The sequence below is a fragment of the Coregonus clupeaformis genome, chromosome 6 (assembly GCF_020615455.1).
Source record: "Coregonus clupeaformis isolate EN_2021a chromosome 6, ASM2061545v1, whole genome shotgun sequence".
NCBI lineage: Eukaryota > Metazoa > Chordata > Actinopteri > Salmoniformes > Salmonidae > Coregonus > Coregonus clupeaformis.
In genome coordinates, this window is record NC_059197.1 from 41,376,560 (window position 1) to 41,394,591 (window position 18,032).

The 18,032-nt window shown below is 42.6% G+C and overlaps 1 protein-coding gene and 1 non-coding gene across 4 annotated transcripts in view; both read left to right on the forward strand.

The window, feature by feature from the left end:
* The window catches only part of LOC121567964 (protein moonraker), a 47,214-nt gene extending 29,416 nt beyond the window's left edge, over positions 1-17,798 (forward strand). For all 3 annotated transcript variants that reach the window (XM_041878384.1, XM_041878386.1, XM_041878385.1), the window contains exons 15-16: positions 13,708-13,944; positions 15,103-17,798. In XM_041878384.1, the coding sequence (XP_041734318.1) occupies positions 13,708-13,944; positions 15,103-15,256 (391 nt within the window). In that variant the 3' untranslated portion in view covers positions 15,257-17,798. The remainder of the gene's footprint in view (positions 1-13,707; positions 13,945-15,102) is intronic.
* trnav-uac lies at positions 4,779-4,854 on the forward strand. Its single transcript has one exon. It is a non-coding gene; the product is annotated as a tRNA-Val (tRNA).
* Positions 17,799-18,032: the final 234 nt, after the last annotated feature.

The following is an 18,032-nucleotide window of genomic DNA, read 5'->3' on the forward strand; positions in this document are numbered from 1 at the left end:
TAAAGTGACAGTAGGGAGGCTATATATACAGGGGGGTACCGTTGCAGAGTCAATGTGCGGGGGCACCGGCTAGTTGAGGTAATATGTACATGTGGGTAGAGTTAAAGTGACTATGCATAAATACTTAACAGAGTAGCAGCAGCGTAAAAAGGATGGGGTGGGGGGCAGTGCAAATAGTCCGGGTAGCCATGATTAGCTGTTCAGGAGTCTTATGGCTTGGGGGTAGAAGCTGTTGAGAAGTCTTTTGGACCTAGACTTGGCACTCCGGTACCGCTTGCCGTGCGGTAGCAGAGAGAACAGTCTATGACTAGGGTGGCTGGAGTCTTTGACAATTTTGAGGGCCTTCCTCTGACACCGCCTGGTATAGAGGTCCTGGATGGCAGGAAGCTTTGCCCCAGTGATGTACTGGGCCGTACGCACTACCCTCTGTAGTGCCTTGCGGTCGGAGGCCAAGCAGTTGCCATACCAGGCGGTGATGCAACCAGTCAGGATGCTCTCGATGGTGCAGCTGTATAATTCTTTGAGGATCTGAGGACCCATGCCAAATCTTTTTAGTCTCCTGAGGGGGAATAGGCTTTGTCGTGCCCTCTTCATGACTGTCTTGGTGTGTTTGGACCATGATAGTTCGTTGGTGATGTGGACACCAAGGAACTTGAAGCTCTCAACCTGTTCCACTACAGCCCCGTCGATGAGAATGGGGGCGTGCTCAGTCCTCTTTTTTTTCCTGTAGTCCACAATCATCTCCTTTGTCTTGGTCACGTTGAGGGAGAGGTTGTTGTCCTGGCACCACACGGCCAGATCTCTGACCTCCTCCCTATAGGCTGTCTCATCGTTGTCGGTGATCAGGCCTACCACTGTTGTGTCGTCGGCAAACTTAATGATGGTGTTGGAGTCGTGCCTGGCCATGCAGTCATGGGTGAACAGAGAGTACAGGAGGGGACTGAGCACGCACCCTGAGGGGCCCCCGTGTTGAGGATCAGTGTGGCAGATGTGTTGTTACCTACCCTTACCACCTGGGGGCGGCCCGTCAGGAAGTCCAGGATCCAGTTGCAGAGGGAGGTGTTTAGTCCCAGGATCCTTAGCTTAGTGATGAGCTTAGAGGGCACTATGGTGTTGAATGCTGAGCTGTAGTCAATTAATAGCATTCTCACGTAGGTGTTCCTCTTGTCCAGGTGGGAAAGGGCAGTGTGGAGTGCAATAGAGATTGCATCATCTGTGGATCTGTTGGGGCGGTATGCAAATTGGAGTGGGTCTAGGGTTTCTGGGATAATGCTGTTGATGTGAGCCATGACCAGCCTTTCAAAGCACTTCATGGCTACAGACGTCAGTGCTACGGGTCGGTAGTCATTTAGGCAGGTTATCTTAGAGTCCTTGGGCACGGGGACTATGGTGGTCTGCTTGAAACATGTTGGTATTACAGACTCAGTCAGGGACATGTTGAAAATGTCAGTGAAGACACTTGCCAGTTGGTCAGCACATGCTCGGAGTACACGTCCTGGTAATCCGTCTGGCCCTGCGGCCTTGTGAATGTTGACCTGCTTAAAAGTCTTACTCACATCGGCTACGGAGAGCGTGATCACATAGTCATCCGGAACAGCTGGTGCTCTCATGCATGCTTCAGTGTTGCTTGCCTCGAAGCGAGCATAGAAGTGGTTTAGCTCGTCTGGTAGGCTTGTGTCACTGGGCAGCTGTGTTCTACCAGCTATCTCCCCTAGAGTAGCCATTAAATACTCTGCTCCCTTACGTTCCCTTCTTACTCTATCCTGTCTACTATTCTGCTCATGATGGATTGCATATCTCCTGACCTCGGCTAACGATGTAGTTCCCCATCCCACTAAAGTTCTCTTAATATTCCTGCTTATTTCTGGTCTCATTCCACTAAGGAATGCTATTTTTAACTGCTGATGGTACGGAGTATCATTACCTTGCCCTTGGGGAGGCTCAGGTATCCCACTATTTGCGTTAAATACATTTCTCAGTCTCTCTAAGTATTGGCTGATGGTCTCACTGTCTTCCTGTTTACATTCATGTACTTTGGAGAAGTCAGCATGTCGATGGTAATGTTCCCTTAAATTATTACACAATTCAGTTATTTTCCCAACATATTGCCCATCATCTGCCCATGGTAGGACTGCTCCATTGGCATCCCCTGAAACCCACTGCCCCCGAACAGCTGCCCAATCTTTCCCAACTAGGGTTCTGACTGCCCTTTCAATTTCCCCTGTGTTTAGCTTAAAGCTTGCTGCTAGACTCTCCAAATCCCTCCTGAACCCCTCTATTCCTGTCTTAGGGTGCACTACACCCTCTACAGCTCTCACTACATCTCGCTGTGTCCATGCCCTATATACATCCAGTGTGCCTGGTGCTTGCTCCTCCCCAGCCCTTGGGTTCGGCAAGGCTATCAATGGGTACTGGTCATCCCCTGTGTCATCATCTACCCACTCTTTCTTCCCTGGCTTATTGTAGTTTTCTAATCTTTTTAACTCCCTTTTCTTAAACTCTCTGTGTTTACTTTCTCTCGCTTTTCCTGCCTCTTTCTCTCTATCCAATTCTACCCTTAACCTGACTACCTCCTGTTGTAAAACTTCCCCCTCTTTGTTCTCTTCACTGGCCTCTTTACTCTGCCCCCCGTCTTCCCGCCCTTCCAACATTCCGGCTTGGCCGTCATATGGTGGGGGAAGGACGGGGATCACCCCTAATCTTCTTTTACACATGACAACGGTGTCATCTGGGCTTTCTTTCCAAGCTTGCTCTACCAACTCTGGATATAACCTCTCTGCTCTTTGCTCTGGGGGAGGTCCTGAAACTTCCTTTTTCTGTATATCCCTTTCTCTCTGCATCTCTAACTTTTTTTTATTTTCTCCTTCCTCTCTCCTTCGCGCTTCAAAAAGCCATACCCTCGCTGTCTCTAGCCCCTCCGCTCGCTGTTTTTTAACATTTGCTCCACAGTTGATATGCATTTGCGTAATCATATTTTCTAACTTTGCAACATCGAGATGCCCAATAAATCCATACCTCTTCTCCCAAATGGATCCATAAAACATATTTCTTCGATCCCTCCCTAACATATATCTTTCATCTCCCGTTAATTCTCGGACTTGTTTAGAAGATGTCTTTCCCATGGTGGAACAATAAGAAATCCCCCCCCCCCCTTTTTAGTTTTTTAAATAATTCACTCCCGAATTATTTTCGTAGGAGCTAATCTCTTAGTGCGCCTCTTGCTTTTGTAATTAACCCTTTAAAATTATTTAACCCCTAACCCAGAGTTTCTATTTAAAACTCCGGTTTCATGAAAAGAGTAAGTTACCCAATTTTCCTCACGCGACTTATTTTTTTCTCCACCCCTGAAATAATGATCACGTCTCCCGATGGATTAAGTCTCACACATATACGACATTATACAATCATTTGCTAAACTTTTTTGCAAAGTTCTAGCAAATCCCCAGTCGTATATGCTACTCCCGACACATCCCTCTCACACGATGATAATTATTTCCCTGTTTATACTGTCATACTGCAATTCGTACAATGACAATATTAACTAGTTTACATTTGTGATTGCAATTCACTCCATGTCATTTCGGACTAGTTTATTTTTGTAATAGCTATTTACCTAGGATCAATTGCGGACCCTTCCTGTCGTAATAATTATTACCTTCTTTGAGATTTTGGTAACCTGTCTGCCCTTCACAAGAATTCCTATTCTTATACAAGTTCAAATCATTTCACCAAAATCCATGAATAAAACTACTGACCTTTTCCTTGTAGTTTGGATTCAAATAATTTTTCAAACTCGTTAACGTCTTTATCGTTCTTAAAGAGTAATCACCGGCCTGTTTATAACCTTAACGTCGAAGGCCAGGACTATTCTCCACGGATGCAATCACCCGGCCGTGCACGGATTTTGGTGTCTTTAGAACGATAAAGATGTATTAAGATCCGGCTCGAAGGACCAATCTGTCATGTGAATTTCTATCTCTAATTCAACCTAAGCTTGAATCATTACCAGAGGTTGTAAAGCTCTGGTTTTAATCATCAATGATTCAAGGTCCACAATCCACAAGTAATTATCGGTATATTTATTCATGGAGAGCTCTGGTCAAAAACACAAACATACTGTTTTTATACCCCTTGACAAACAAAGGCACTATGCTCCTCCCACCTTTAGGTGGCTTTCTTAAAACAGTTCCCGCCTTCTTCTTTACCCTTGAATGTTTAGTAATGTTAGTGGGTTGACACTACATGATAATTCGAATATCGTATACACATTTCTACTGTATTTGGGGTGAAATCTTTTAGTCATTATTTTTAATACACAAATTAATCTATCAGTTTCAGATGTCAATGCAGTTTCCACTGTGTACTGTTACCTACAGATCTTTTGCATATACACATATGGATCTCTTGAATTCAGCAATTTATCAGCCATGTCCTACAACAGGTACCTTGCTTTATGTTATCCACTACAGTATAACGTCATCATGACACCCAACAGGGTGTGTATTTTAATTTGTGTAATATATACTGTTATACTCTTTTGCAAAATTCCTCATAACACTGTCTTTAACTATTCGTTTGCAATTGTGTGGAAACGTAATAGACAAAGTGTATTGTGACAACTACCTGGTAGTGAAACTTGCCTGTTCAACTTCCGACATGACAGTTAATAACATCTATGGACTCTACAGTATTGTATTTGTATTTATTATGGATCCCCATTAGCTGCTCCCAAGACAGCAGCTACTCTTCCTGTGGTCCAGCAAAAATTAAGGCAGATAGGTCCCCTGTAGCTCAGTTGGTAGAGCATGGCGCTTACAACGCCAGGGTTGTGGGTTCGTTTCCCACGGGGGGCCAGTATGAAAAATGTATGCACTCACTAACTGTAAGTCGCTCTGGATAAGAGCGTCTGCTAAATGACAAAAATTTTACAATAGATTTCATAATACATTAAGTGTGTGCCCTCCAGCCACTACTATACTACAACACACAATCAAGGTGTATGTGTGTGTATAGTGTGTATGTTATGTGTGTTTGTATGTGTGTGTTTGTACCTGTGTGTATGACTCTTCACAGTCCTCGCTGTTCCATAAGGTGTTTTTTTTTATCAGATTTTACTGCTTGCGTGAGTTACTTGATGTGGAATAGAGTTCCATGTAGCCATGGCTCTATGTACTACTGTGCACCTCCCATAGTCTGTTCTGGACTTGGGGACTGTGAAGAGACCTCTGGTGGCATTTCTTGTGGGGTATGCATGGGTGTCTGAGCTGTGTGCTAGTAGTTTAAACAGACAGCTCGGTTCATTCAACATGTCAATACTTCTTACAGAAGCAAGTAGTGATGAAGTTAATCTCTCCTCTACTTTGAGCCATGAGAGATTGACATGCAAATTATTAATGTTAGCTATACATGTACATTTAAGGGCCAGCCGTGCTGTCGTGTTCTGGGCCAGTTGTACATTTCCCAAGTCCCTCTTTGTGGCACCTGACCACACGGCTGGGCAGTAGTCCAGGTGCGACAAAACTAGGGCCTGTAGGACCTGCCTTGTTGATATTGTTGTTAAGAAGGCAGAGCAGTGCTTTATTATGGACAGACCTCTCCCGTTCTTAGCTACTGTTGCATCAATATGTTTTGACCATAACAGTTTACAATCCAGGGTTACTCCAAGCAGTTTAGTCTCCTCAACTTGCTCAATTTCCACATTATTCATTACAATATTTAGTTGAGGTTTAGGGTTCAGTGAATGATTTGTCCCAAATACAATAATTTTAGTTTTAGAAATATTTAGGACTAATATACAGCTCTGGAAAAAATTAAGAGACCACTGCAAAAATATAACTTTCTCTGGTTTTACTATTTATAGGTATGTGTTTGGGTGAAATTAACATTTTTGTTTTATTCTATAAACTACTGACAACATTTCTCCCAAATTCCAAATAAAAATATTGTCATTTAGAGCATTTATTTGCAGAAAATGACAACTGGTCAAAATAACCAAAAATATGTGTTGTCAGACCTCGAATAATGCAAAGAAAATAAGTTCATGTTCATTTTTAAACAACACAATACTAATGTTTTAACTTAGGAAGAGTTCAGAAATCAATATTTGGTGGAATAAATCTGATTTTCAATCACAGCTTTCATGCGTCTTGGCATGCTCTCCACCAGTCTTTCTCATTGATGTTGGGTGACTTTATGCCACTCCTGGCGCAGAAATTCAAGCAGCTCGGCTTTGTTTGATGGCTTGTGACCATCCATCTTCCTCTTGATCACATTCCAGAAGTTTTCAATGGGGTTCAGGTCTGGAGATTGGGCTGGCCATGATTGATCTGGTGGTCCTCCATCCACACCTTGATTGACCTGGCTGTGTGGCATGGCGCATTGTCCTGCTGGAAAAAGTTTTCTTCCAGGACAACCTTGTACGTGGCTTGATTCATGTGTCCTTCACAAAGACAAATCTGCCCGATTCCAGCCTTGCTGAAGCACCCCCAGATCATCACCGATCCTCCACCAAATTTCACAGTGGGTGCGAGACACTGTGGCTTGTAGGCTCTCCAGGTCTCTGTCTAACCATTAGACGACCAGGTGTTGGGCAAAGCTGAAAATTGGACTCATCAGAGAAGATGACCTTACTCCAGTCCTCTACGGTCAAATCCTTATGGTTTTTCGCAAACCTCAGCCTGGCTTTTCTTTGCTTCTCATTGATGAAGGGCTTTTTTCTAGCTTTGCACGACTTCAGCCCTGCCCCTAGGAGCCTGTTTCGAACCGTCCTCGCCGTGCACTTCACCCCAGCTGCCATTTGCCATTCTTTTTGTAGGTCACTTGATGTCATCCTACGGTTGTTGAGTGACATTCAAATGAGTTGGCGGTCATCCCGGTCAGTAGAGAGTTGTTTTCGCCCTCTGCCGGTCTGTAGCTTTGTTGTCCCCAATGTCTGCTGCTTGACCTTGTTCTTCTGAACCGCCGTCTTTGACATTTTAAGGATGGAAGCAACCTGACGCTTACTGTATCCCTCTGCCAGTAAAGCCAGAATTGAACCCTTCTTTTCCTCACTCAAAACTTTCCTTTTCAACTCTTTTGGCATGGTTAATAGTTATTTTTTGATTAATTCAGCTGGTCCTATTGCAAGAGGATAGTGATGACCACAGCAGTGGTTTTTATACTTTTCCTCGTTAAATAAGATTTGGTTCAGATGATCACCTAATCAGTACCTAATTCGGTAGAATGAGGTGTGCCTGTGTTGGAATTCAACAGACACTGGAATGGAATGGCTGTCATACATGTAGAGATGCTGATTTAAGAAAAATTTGCAATGGTCTCTAATTTTTTCCAGAGCTGTATTTCTTGCCACCCATTCTGAAATGGACTGCAGCTCTTTATTAAGTGTTGTAGTGACTTCACTCGCTGTAGTAGCTGACGTGTATAGTGTTGAGTCATCCACATACGTAGACACACAGGCTTTACCCAAAGCCAGTGGCAGGTCATTAATAAAGATTGAAAAAAGTAAGGGGCCGACACAGCTTCCCTGGGGAATGCCTGATTCTACCTGGATTATGTTGGAGAGGCTAAAATTAAAGAACGCCCACTGTGTTCTGTTAGACAGTTAACTCTCAATTCACAATATAGCAAGGGATGTAAAGTTTTTCCAGCACCATGCTATGATTGATAATGTCAAAAGCCGCACTGGAGTCTAGCAAAACAGCTCCCACAATCTGTCTAGAATCTGGATGCATGTCATGTTTTCTGAGGGCCCACTGTTCAATGTAGCATGATATCTGTGTGCCAGCTATCTGACAGCTACCTTTCTTGGGATAAGGCATCTTGTTTGTCCAGGGTCACTGTGCGTGAGATATGTTTGACCCAAACAATCCAGTTAGGGTCATGATGTATTTATAAGACACATTGGTCAATGTATTCCATCCATCCTGTAAAAGTATGAAAAAAAAGCTGCAGGGTGCCATTTGGGACGCACACCTTCTGTCATCCCACCTGGGAGTTAGTTCCTGAAAGTTTACTGTAGGCCCAGAGTAATAATAAGGGTCCTCACTTTTACCTGAGCAGGAAAAGCTCTGGGCCTAGGTTTTAGACTATAGCTCCCACCAAAACTCCTACGTAACGGTTAATGAATGCGCTGATAGCATTGCTTGCCCAGCCCATTGGTGATGTCGTATACTTCTTCTACATTGTAGAGTACCAGACTAGAGGGTCCCCACACATACATTGTTTTAACAGGATCTAAGGCCACTCACACAGCCTGTTCAATAACATAACATTAAAGATGTGTATTCTTCTGATGTGCTGCACTATCCTACCAAACTACTCTCTTTATTTAAGAATGTCCCTCTGACCATTTGTACTGTAACAGCTTTGCATCCATCCCCCGCCTTGCCCCAACCTGGGCTCGAACCAGGGACCCTCTGAACATATCAACAACCATCACCCATGAAGCATTGTTACCACAAAAGCCACAGCCCTTGCAGAGCAAGAGGAACAATTTAATTATTGGTCTCAGAGAGAGTGATGTGACCGATTGAATGCTAGCGTGCACCGCCAACTAGCTAGCCATTTCACATCAACAAGACATGCCCTGTTTAATCTACTATTCTCTATGAATTACTGTAGTTTGTATAGAATTTAAGAAAGGCATTTGAACACCTTGAAGGTATCTGTTTTTCTCTATATGGTTTCCTTGACTCTGAAAATATAGAATTTTCCCCAGGTATTGGTGAGCATTTGCATACCACACCATGGCAAACACTTTTTTTTGATCTCACAAGTATAAGAATCAAGTGAGGAGCTTAGTTTAAGCAGTTCAACATGGATTAGAAATGGTCGGTCTACATTTTGGATTTAGCATACTTTGAATGTAATAAATAATATGAGTGCAGGATACAAAGATATTAATTATGTTATCAGGACAATAGGAAAAACAATCTATATTGGTGAGTATAGATGTGGGCAAATCTATCACTGTAACAAGAACAGGTAAAGGAATTATCAATTTAGGCTGTCTGTTCTTTGTGATTTCATTGTTTTAACTTATATTTAAGCTACAGTACTATAGAGGATTGTCTACTCTTCTTCAACTATTGACAGCACATCTTCACCAAGTCCCAGGACCATGGAGAACTCTACTCACTTCAAGGTCTTTAGGCTTGCTGCATACGGTGATATCAGACAAATGAAGTATTTCTACTTTGCTGTAGTAACTGTATTATATTTTGTCATCATTCTTGCCAATGCTTTCCTTATTGGAGTTATCTGCATTGAAAGAAGCCTTCATGAATCCATGTACAGTGGGGGAAAAAAAGTATTTAGTCAGCCACCAATTGTGCAAGTTCTCCCACTTAAAAAGATGAGAGAGGCCTGTAATTTTCATCATAGGTACACGTCAACTATGACAGACAAATTGAGATAGAAAATTCCAGAAAATCACATTGTAGGATTTTTTATGAATTTATTTGCAAATTATGGTGGAAAAATAAGTATTTGGTCACCTACAAACAAGCAAGATTTCTGGCTCTCACAGACCTGTAACTTCTTCTTTAAGAGGCTCCTCTGTCCTCCACTCGTTACCTGTATTAATGGCACCTGTTTGAACTTGTTATCAGTATAAAATACACCTGTCCACAACCTCAAACAGTCACACTCCAAACTCCACTATGGCCAAGACCAAAGAGCTGTCAAAGGACACCAGAAACAAAATTGTAGACCTGCACCAGGCTGGGAAGACTGAATCTGCAATAGGTAAGCAGCTTGGTTTGAAGAAATCAACTGTGGGAGTAATTATTAGGAAATGGAAGACATACAAGAAAAAAAGTATTTAGTCAGCCACCAATTGTGCAAGTTCTCCCACTTAAAAAGATGAGAGAGGCCTGTAATTTTCATCATAGGTACACGTCAACTATGACAGACAAAATGAGAAAAAAAATCCAGAAAATCACATTGTAGGATTTTTAATGAATTTATTTGCAAATTATGGTGGAAAATAAGTATTTGGTCAATAACAAGTTTCTCAATACTTTGTTATACACCCTTTGTTGGCAATGACACAGGTCAAACGTTTTCTGTAAGTCTTCACAAGGTTTTCACACACTGTTGCTGGTATTTTGGCCCATTCCTCCATGCAGATCTCCTCTAGAACAGTGATGTTTTGGGGCTGTCGCTGGGCAACACGGACTTTCAACTCCCTCCAAAGATTTTCTATGGGGTTGAGATCTGGAGACTGGCTAGGCCACTCCAGGACCTTGAAATGCTTCTTACGAAGCCACTCCTTCGTTGTCCGGGCGGTGTGTTTGGGATCATTGTCATGCTGAAAGACCCAGCCACGTTTCATCTTCAATGCCCTTGCTGATGGAAGGAGGTTTTCACTCAAAATCTCACGATACATGGCCCCATTCATTCTTTCCTTTACACGGATCAGTCGTCCTGGTCCCTTTTGCAGAAAAACAGCCCCAAAGCATGATGTTTCCACCCCATGCTTCACAGTAGGTATGGTGTTCTTTGGATGCAACTCAGCATTCTTTGTCCTCCAAACACGACGAGTTGAGTTTTTACCAAAAAGTTATATTTTGGTTTCATCTGACCATATGACATTCTCCCAATCCTCTTCTGGATCATCCAAAGGCACTCTAGCAAACTTCAGACGGGCCTGGACATGTACTGGCTTAAGCAGGGGGACATGTCTGGCACTGCAGGATTTGAGTCCCTGGCGGCGTAGTGTGTTACTGATGGTAGGCTTTGTTACTTTGGTCCCAGCTCTCTGCAGGTCATTCACTAGGTCCCCCCGTGTGGTTCTGGGATTTTTGCTCACCGTTCTTGGGATCATTTTGACCCCACGGGGTGAGATCTTGCGTGGAGCCCCAGATCGAGGGAGATTATCAGTGGTCTTGTATGTCTTCCATTTCCTAATAATTACTCCCACAGTTGATTTCTTCAAACCAAGCTGCTTACCTATTGCAGATTCAGTCTTCCCAGCCTGGTGCAGGTCTACAATTTTGTTTCTGGTGTCCTTTGACAGCTCTTTGGTCTTGGCCATAGTGGAGTTTGGAGTGTGACTGTTTGAGGTTGTGGACAGGTGTCTTTTATACTATATAACAAGTTCAAACAGGTGCCATTAATACAGGTAACGAGTGGAGGACAGAGGAGCCTCTTAAAGAAGAAGTTACAGGTCTGTGAGAGCCAGAAATCTTGCTTGTTTGTAGGTGACCAAATACTTATTTTCCACCATAATTGGCAAATAAATAAATTAAAAATCCTACAATGTGATTTTCTGGAGGAAAAAAATCTCAATTTGTCTGTCATAGTTGACTTGTACCTATGATGAAAATTACAGGCCTCTCATCTTTTTAAGTGGGAGAACTTGCACAATTGGTGGCTGACTAAATACTTTTTTTCCTCACTGTATACGCAGCAGCATACAAGACATATTTGGACTCACCTTGTTGTGATGTGCTCACTTGAACAGGAAGGTGGCGCAGCGGTCCTTCGTGGGCAAATTTTGTCATCAAACTTTGTCATCAAAGTCTGGCATTCTCTGGATTTATGGTGCTTTCAAGACAACTGGGAACTCTGAAAAAAACAAGGTTGAATCATGATACAGGTGCATGATAATGGTCCATTCTAAATCAAAACAAATGTCACACATATATAATTTAGTATATGTAAAGACAAGATTAAATCAAGAATAGTCTGATGGGAGAAAATATAAGCCTATCACTTGTGAAATATATATTATCACTTGTGAATGATGCCTTTTTTTGGTGACTTTTTCTAATCATAGTTGCACACCTCATGTAGCCTAGCCCATAGGCCTATATGTTTTAATAAGGTTTGTATCACAACTAAAGGGCCAAATAACTTCTTAAAATTAAGCACATAAATCCGCTTTACAAGGGGTGTAGAGCCTAACTGGCATACATAAGCAGCTGTTTCAAGTTTGGGGAAGATAATTTTCACCATAAAAATGCACCTTTATAATTAAAGCATAACATGCATAATTGCATTTGCGGTCACTTTTGATAATGGTGTTTTCCACTAATGGAACATTCGAACTTATATCCTACTACCATGTGTGCATTGCTGCGCTTATAATGTGAAGAAATAGCCTAATAGTTTATTAACATTTAAAGCTAAACGTTCTGATCTGTTGTGTCAGCCACTTTGCATAAAAAAGGTTTTTTGATGCTAGTGGTTGTATTAATTTGGGATCTATCACATCCCACAACTGTCCCAGACTATGTTTGGAATATTTATTTCTTGCACAGAATAGAATAGGTCGACTTTTGTACTATGGGGGATAGTAGATTGACATAGGCTAGTGCCTTTGCTGTTCGTCAGTACTACTCATCTTGTTGGCTGACGAAAAGTAAATGTTGACAGTTCTTCTAATATCTTCAATATGCACCTCGGAATTGGATAAGGATGCGTGCAGTTGCGTCCCCGATGTGTCTGTCTTCACTTGTAGCCTATGAGAAAGACCCGATCACGTGATGGAGAGCCATGTGAGTGAGCGGCGCTTTGGATTGCGCAGCACTCTCTGGGAGAAGGGCACAATGCTGCAACGGGCCGCAAAAGGCATGGATTGTTTTAGGGTACATTACGGCCACAAAGGGGACGCCACCATGAAATTCGAGGCATTATCAAGTGCTTGTCAAATTGTAATGGAGAGACTATTGAAGTGTGTACAGCCTGCGCAAAAAACTAAGCAGAGCTCATGCCTTTCAAGGGACTTTTTTCAAATCATCATTAGAGTCTCATCATGCAGCCTTACAATGTATTAAACATCTAAACATATAGCCCAACATTTGAACAGCTGAAGTTGCATTAATAACTCTAAATTTAGCATATAGGAGTACCTATTTCTTTGTTAACCGCTCAACACAGAATAGCTGCATGTGCACACTCCCTCAAATCGTTTGGAGAAAATATTTATATTTTATTCAGCTTTGTTCAGTTGTATTCTTCATACTATAAAATTATATAAAATAATGCAACGGAATTATAAGCTAATCTTGTCTGCTAAATAAACTAGTGTAGCCCACAGCCATTTGGCATAGCCACATCAGGACCTAACATCAGGACAACTCAGTATGTTATTCTGTTCTTCTGAAATATATTACATTTTCTTCATATCATGCTTCGTTAGACCTGTCTAAAATAAATAATGGATTTATTGTGAAGGTGTAGGATTTATTATACTTTTTTAAATGGCTTGTAGACTATGTGTGGAAGCCAGGAGATGCTAAATGTGTTTATGTTAATTAACGGTCAATTACCGTGAGACCGACAGTTATTTGCTTGACAATCACCGGCTGACTAAATTCACACCCCTCTCAACCTCCTCTCTCTCTCTGTGTGCCTCTTCGGGACCACAGTGAGGACATGGCTCTATGAAGAGGTTGTTCGGTTACCAGGGGCCTCCTTGCTCTTCCAACCGACTCGGGCGCCTCTCAATATGGCAGTTGGCTCCGGCCCCTACCTCGTTGAATAGCAGTTCTATTCCAAGCTGCTGCTTTTCCACTTCCATTGACAGATGTACACAATTGAAACGTACTGAATGGAGAGGAGGACAATGTAATGAAAATATGGTGTGAAGCTCCATCAGTCTGGTATTCAGCCTGAGCATCCTGTCTGTGTCTCTCTCTCTCTCTCTCTCTCTCTCTCTCTCTCTCTCCCCACAGCCTGAACACCCTGTCTGTCTCTCTACAGCCACAGTGTCCTGTCTGAGGGCAGCATCAGGGAGGAGGACTCCCCAGATCAACCTGGCCGCAGCAACAGCAGCACCTTCCCAGCCCCAGGGGAGAGGAGGGGAGAGGGGATGCGACTCTCTGTGCCAGCCAGCATGCAGAGGAGTATCCAGCAGTACAGACAGGACCACGAGGCCTACCTCCGCCTGGTAGCCCATAATGCTGTCGGCAGCTTCAACCCCTGGGCTGTTGCAGATAGGTGAGATGGACTAACAAATGGCACTACTTTTGACCAGGGACCTATGGGTACAGTCTTACTAGTGCCATTTGAGACGCAGCCTAGCAGTACAGGCACAACTATAATACTTTTCAATGTTTCACTTTCTCAAATGCAAATGTTACTGCTTGGGTTTGTTGTCCCCTAAGCCACCTCTACAGATTTGTCTTATTTGCTACCCAGTTATGAATGACACCGTGTGTAGGAGGATGGATTATTCACCTGGCTACACAACTCTTTCCCAAACATTGTGCTCTTTGCTTATTCAAACATTAGGCCCAGTGTTTGACTAGTTGTGGGGTGCATGTGACTGCATGGTTTAGCATACTGCGCTACAGTATCTGGTCTCTGGAGTTCACAGTTGTTATTCTAGCCCACCAATACATTTGCATATTTAAATAATTCTTAAGTTGGTGCAATGCAGAGAATCCCCCTTGTCTCTATGAGCATACTGAATGCATTAGTGTGATGGATCAGAAACGCATCATATTCAGACATTTCTAAGAGAAGCAGATGTAATTGAATAATCTCGCAATTTTTCTTAACTGTACCAAAGGGCAGATACTCAGGTCTGGCATTTGGAGATGCCTCTCTCTCCTCTCACCATATTCGTGTGTGGGAGTGTGAATTGCTGCAAAAGAAGTGAGTGAAGAAAACCAACCCTGCCAGCCCGAGGGAGAACTACTATTGTTGCCTCGTTACTTTTAGAGAGAGAGAGAGAGAGATGACAGGAGAGACAATCATATGCCATCCTCTTGAGCTATGCATCTGAACTTTGAATGTGGGGAACTCCTATTTTTCATTTTGTGGGGGAGGGAGGTTGTTTTAGAGGGACCAGTCCAATTACTCCAGTATCAAGGAAAAGATGGTGGAAAATGCCACGTCAATTAGCCTGCAATTCTCACTCATCAGAGTCAGATGTTGTTAATAAGCTGCCCATACCAGTCAGTGTGTGGTGTGGTCCCTGATGTGTGCTCCCTCCCTCTGTCTGATTTAAAAAGACTAAGGAAGAACAAACTTGTATTTTTTGCATGTGCACCCTTAAAATACTTTTTTTGGTAAGCACACAAGCTTCTATACAACTTTATTTTTTTGTTTAGTTCAGGGACTCCTTACATTTCCTTTTCCTTCTGCTCCCAGTCTGGCAGAGGAGCTTATGTCTGAGGTCCTGGCTGACGTTGCAGCAGAGTTCCAGGACGTCTGTGAGGAGTATGCAGAGGCTGTCTTCACCTCAGAGTTCCTTCAACCAATCACGTCACCTCCTGCTTCAGTTCCACCGTTAGACAGCCAATAGACCTCTTCCTCTTCACGGACATTGGGCGAGTTAGGTTTGCATCGCCAGGTGTACTGCGTAGGTGGATATTTCAATTCAGGACCAACGGAATGGTCAAAAATGTGCAAACTCCGCCCACCCCGGCCACCGGGCGATGTAGAACGAGCTTGCCTATTCTTTAGCTTTTAGCCAGCTAATGAGATTTCAGTTTTGACTGGGTTAATGTTTATATATATATTTATTTGTGTTAAATACTGCGTGATGCATCGGTTTTTACTAAAATGGTGAAAGAACTGTGAAAAAAAAGGATAATTGGAAAACATCCTGATTGCATTGATGTGACAACATTCAGAATAGATTCAGAATAGAATGGAACAAACGCAATGCAGATTATTCCTATTTGGCAGGTTCCTTTCTGTAGTTCTTACAGAGGGATGGGTGAATTCCGTTGGGAAAGTTAGTTTTGAAAAGCTTAGAGAGAACATTATGACATTACAGAGGATTAGAAGATTATGTCTCCCCTCTTTCCATATATAAACCTCTCCCAGAGGATTACTCACGCTTTCCATTTCCACATTGAAACATGGAAGTAAATTAATTGTTTGGGGAATTGACAATAGGGGGAGAGCAAGCCAAGGGCACGATTCATTGAGTAACAGGAAATCCGGATAGTATATTGCATTCATTGAAATTGTGTGCTTCACTTGCTATGGCATGCACCAAATACTGTATGTTAGCCAAATGAGTCATTTTAAATTCAATGAGAGAGCATATATCATGAGTGCACATTGGATGAGGGAGCCTTTACTGGTGTGGCGGATGTTCTCAGGCCCCGGAGAGAGACTTGAAAGCAGCTGTGGAGGAGAGAGACACATTCAGATGTTGAGTTGGCCCCTAGGGGAACTGACTGTGGCAGGGGACAGAGAGTGACTGAGTGAATTAGCTCACTCTGAATCAGACCCTCTTTCTCTCCGCCAACTGTGTTTTGTGTGGGTGTCTGAATACATGCAGGCTTACACAGGCTTATGCACGTACACATGCCTCACTCTCACAGTTCTGTTTCATTCCAGAGCTCTACACAAATTGGAGTCTAGGAGCCATCGCAGCATTATAATAGGAGTTTTTGAATTGAAGAATACTTGAAATTGAAAACTAATATTGTTTGTCTGTGAGATTCAGAATGGCTAATTTCGAATTATTTTTCATTGTCATGGTGCTGAATGCTGTCTTTTAATACCTAGGTTGTGAATGTGCCACCTTCCGCCCCAGACAGCCAACAAAGACTCATCACAGAAATGTATTATCAACACAATTAACAAACAGAACAACAAGATCTCTGTCTATGATCTATTCTGAACATAATGAAATTGGTTTTGTGTGCTTTGATGCATTTTCTTATTGTGATGTTTTATGGCACATTCGTGGCAGACTGTTTTATACTGATGCCCAAAGTTTATTTTGTAATAACCTTTTACTGGTACAATATTTAAAGGTTTTATTTTGTCAAAATGAGGTATTAGGTGATTCACTTGATAACCTTAATGATATCAGTATTATAACATATTTTTTAAATGAGATGTATCTTGCTTTATCAATGGGAACTACAGCCACCCAGATACAGGACTGGGTCTCCTTTTCCACTGTTCTAATGGTGAAAATGGCCTGTCCCTACAGTATGTTAGCCAGTATAATTATCCTTGTCAAAGACAGAATTCATGTGACCATGAATATTGACTATTCATGATAATATGAATTCTGTGGTACACACAGTGACTAATTTTGAGGCAATAATGTCCATTCAGGCTGGATAGAATCATTTTAGGTTTCCCTCAGGGACAGTTCAGCTGATGGCTGGCACTTTTCAAAATTCTTTGAAAATTGGATATGATCTTCACCCAAGTGAGATCATTTTTCTCTCTATAGGACCCATATGGACATATTTACCTATTTACAGAACCAGTGATATTCTGTTACTCTGAACAACTACTGAAGAGATTGTAGTAGTTAGAGCCTTGCTCTGGGTGTGGATATGGAAGAGGATTGCAGCTGCTCCAGTTGAGAAATTGATCAGCACAGTATGTGCTCTCCCTGGGCTGTGATCTCCCTGACATCATCATATAGTCTGACCTATAAAATCTCTGCATCAGCAACGAGAGAGAAACAACCTTGTTGTGGGTAATCTTAAAGCAGTGGCAGTCAGGGCTAGTTATCAAATGTGAAACACTTATCCATGGTTAGAATTTGAAGATGTATTGAAAGCTAAGTCTGTGTGGACGGCTAAACGGCAAAAGGTATTTATTTCAGACTTGAGGTGCAACGTTCATTGTTGTTAGTAGACTATCTGCACATGGGTTCATCTCTTGGCTGCTTTTCTGCTAGAACCTACTGACCCTCACTCTGGAGCAGCCCAATGTCTCTTATGACAGACTGGTACAGAAATGGGACAAATCCAGTAGTGCAGAAAGACAATTGGTTCTGAGTGCTGAGATCAGGTGCTTTGAGTTGCACCCCCTTATACCCTCAGGCATGGACTCTACAAGGTGTCGAAAGCGTTCCACAGGGATGCTGGCCCATGCTGACTCCAATGCTTCCCACAGTTGTGCCATGTTGGCTGCATGTCCTTTGGGTGGTGGACCATTCTTGATACACACGGGAAACATTTGAGTCTGAAAAACCCAGCAGCGTTACAGTTCTTGACACACTCAAACCAGTGCTCCTTGCAGCTACTACCATACCCTGTTCAAAGACACTTTAAATATTTTGTCTTTCCGATTCACCCTCTGAATAGCACACATAC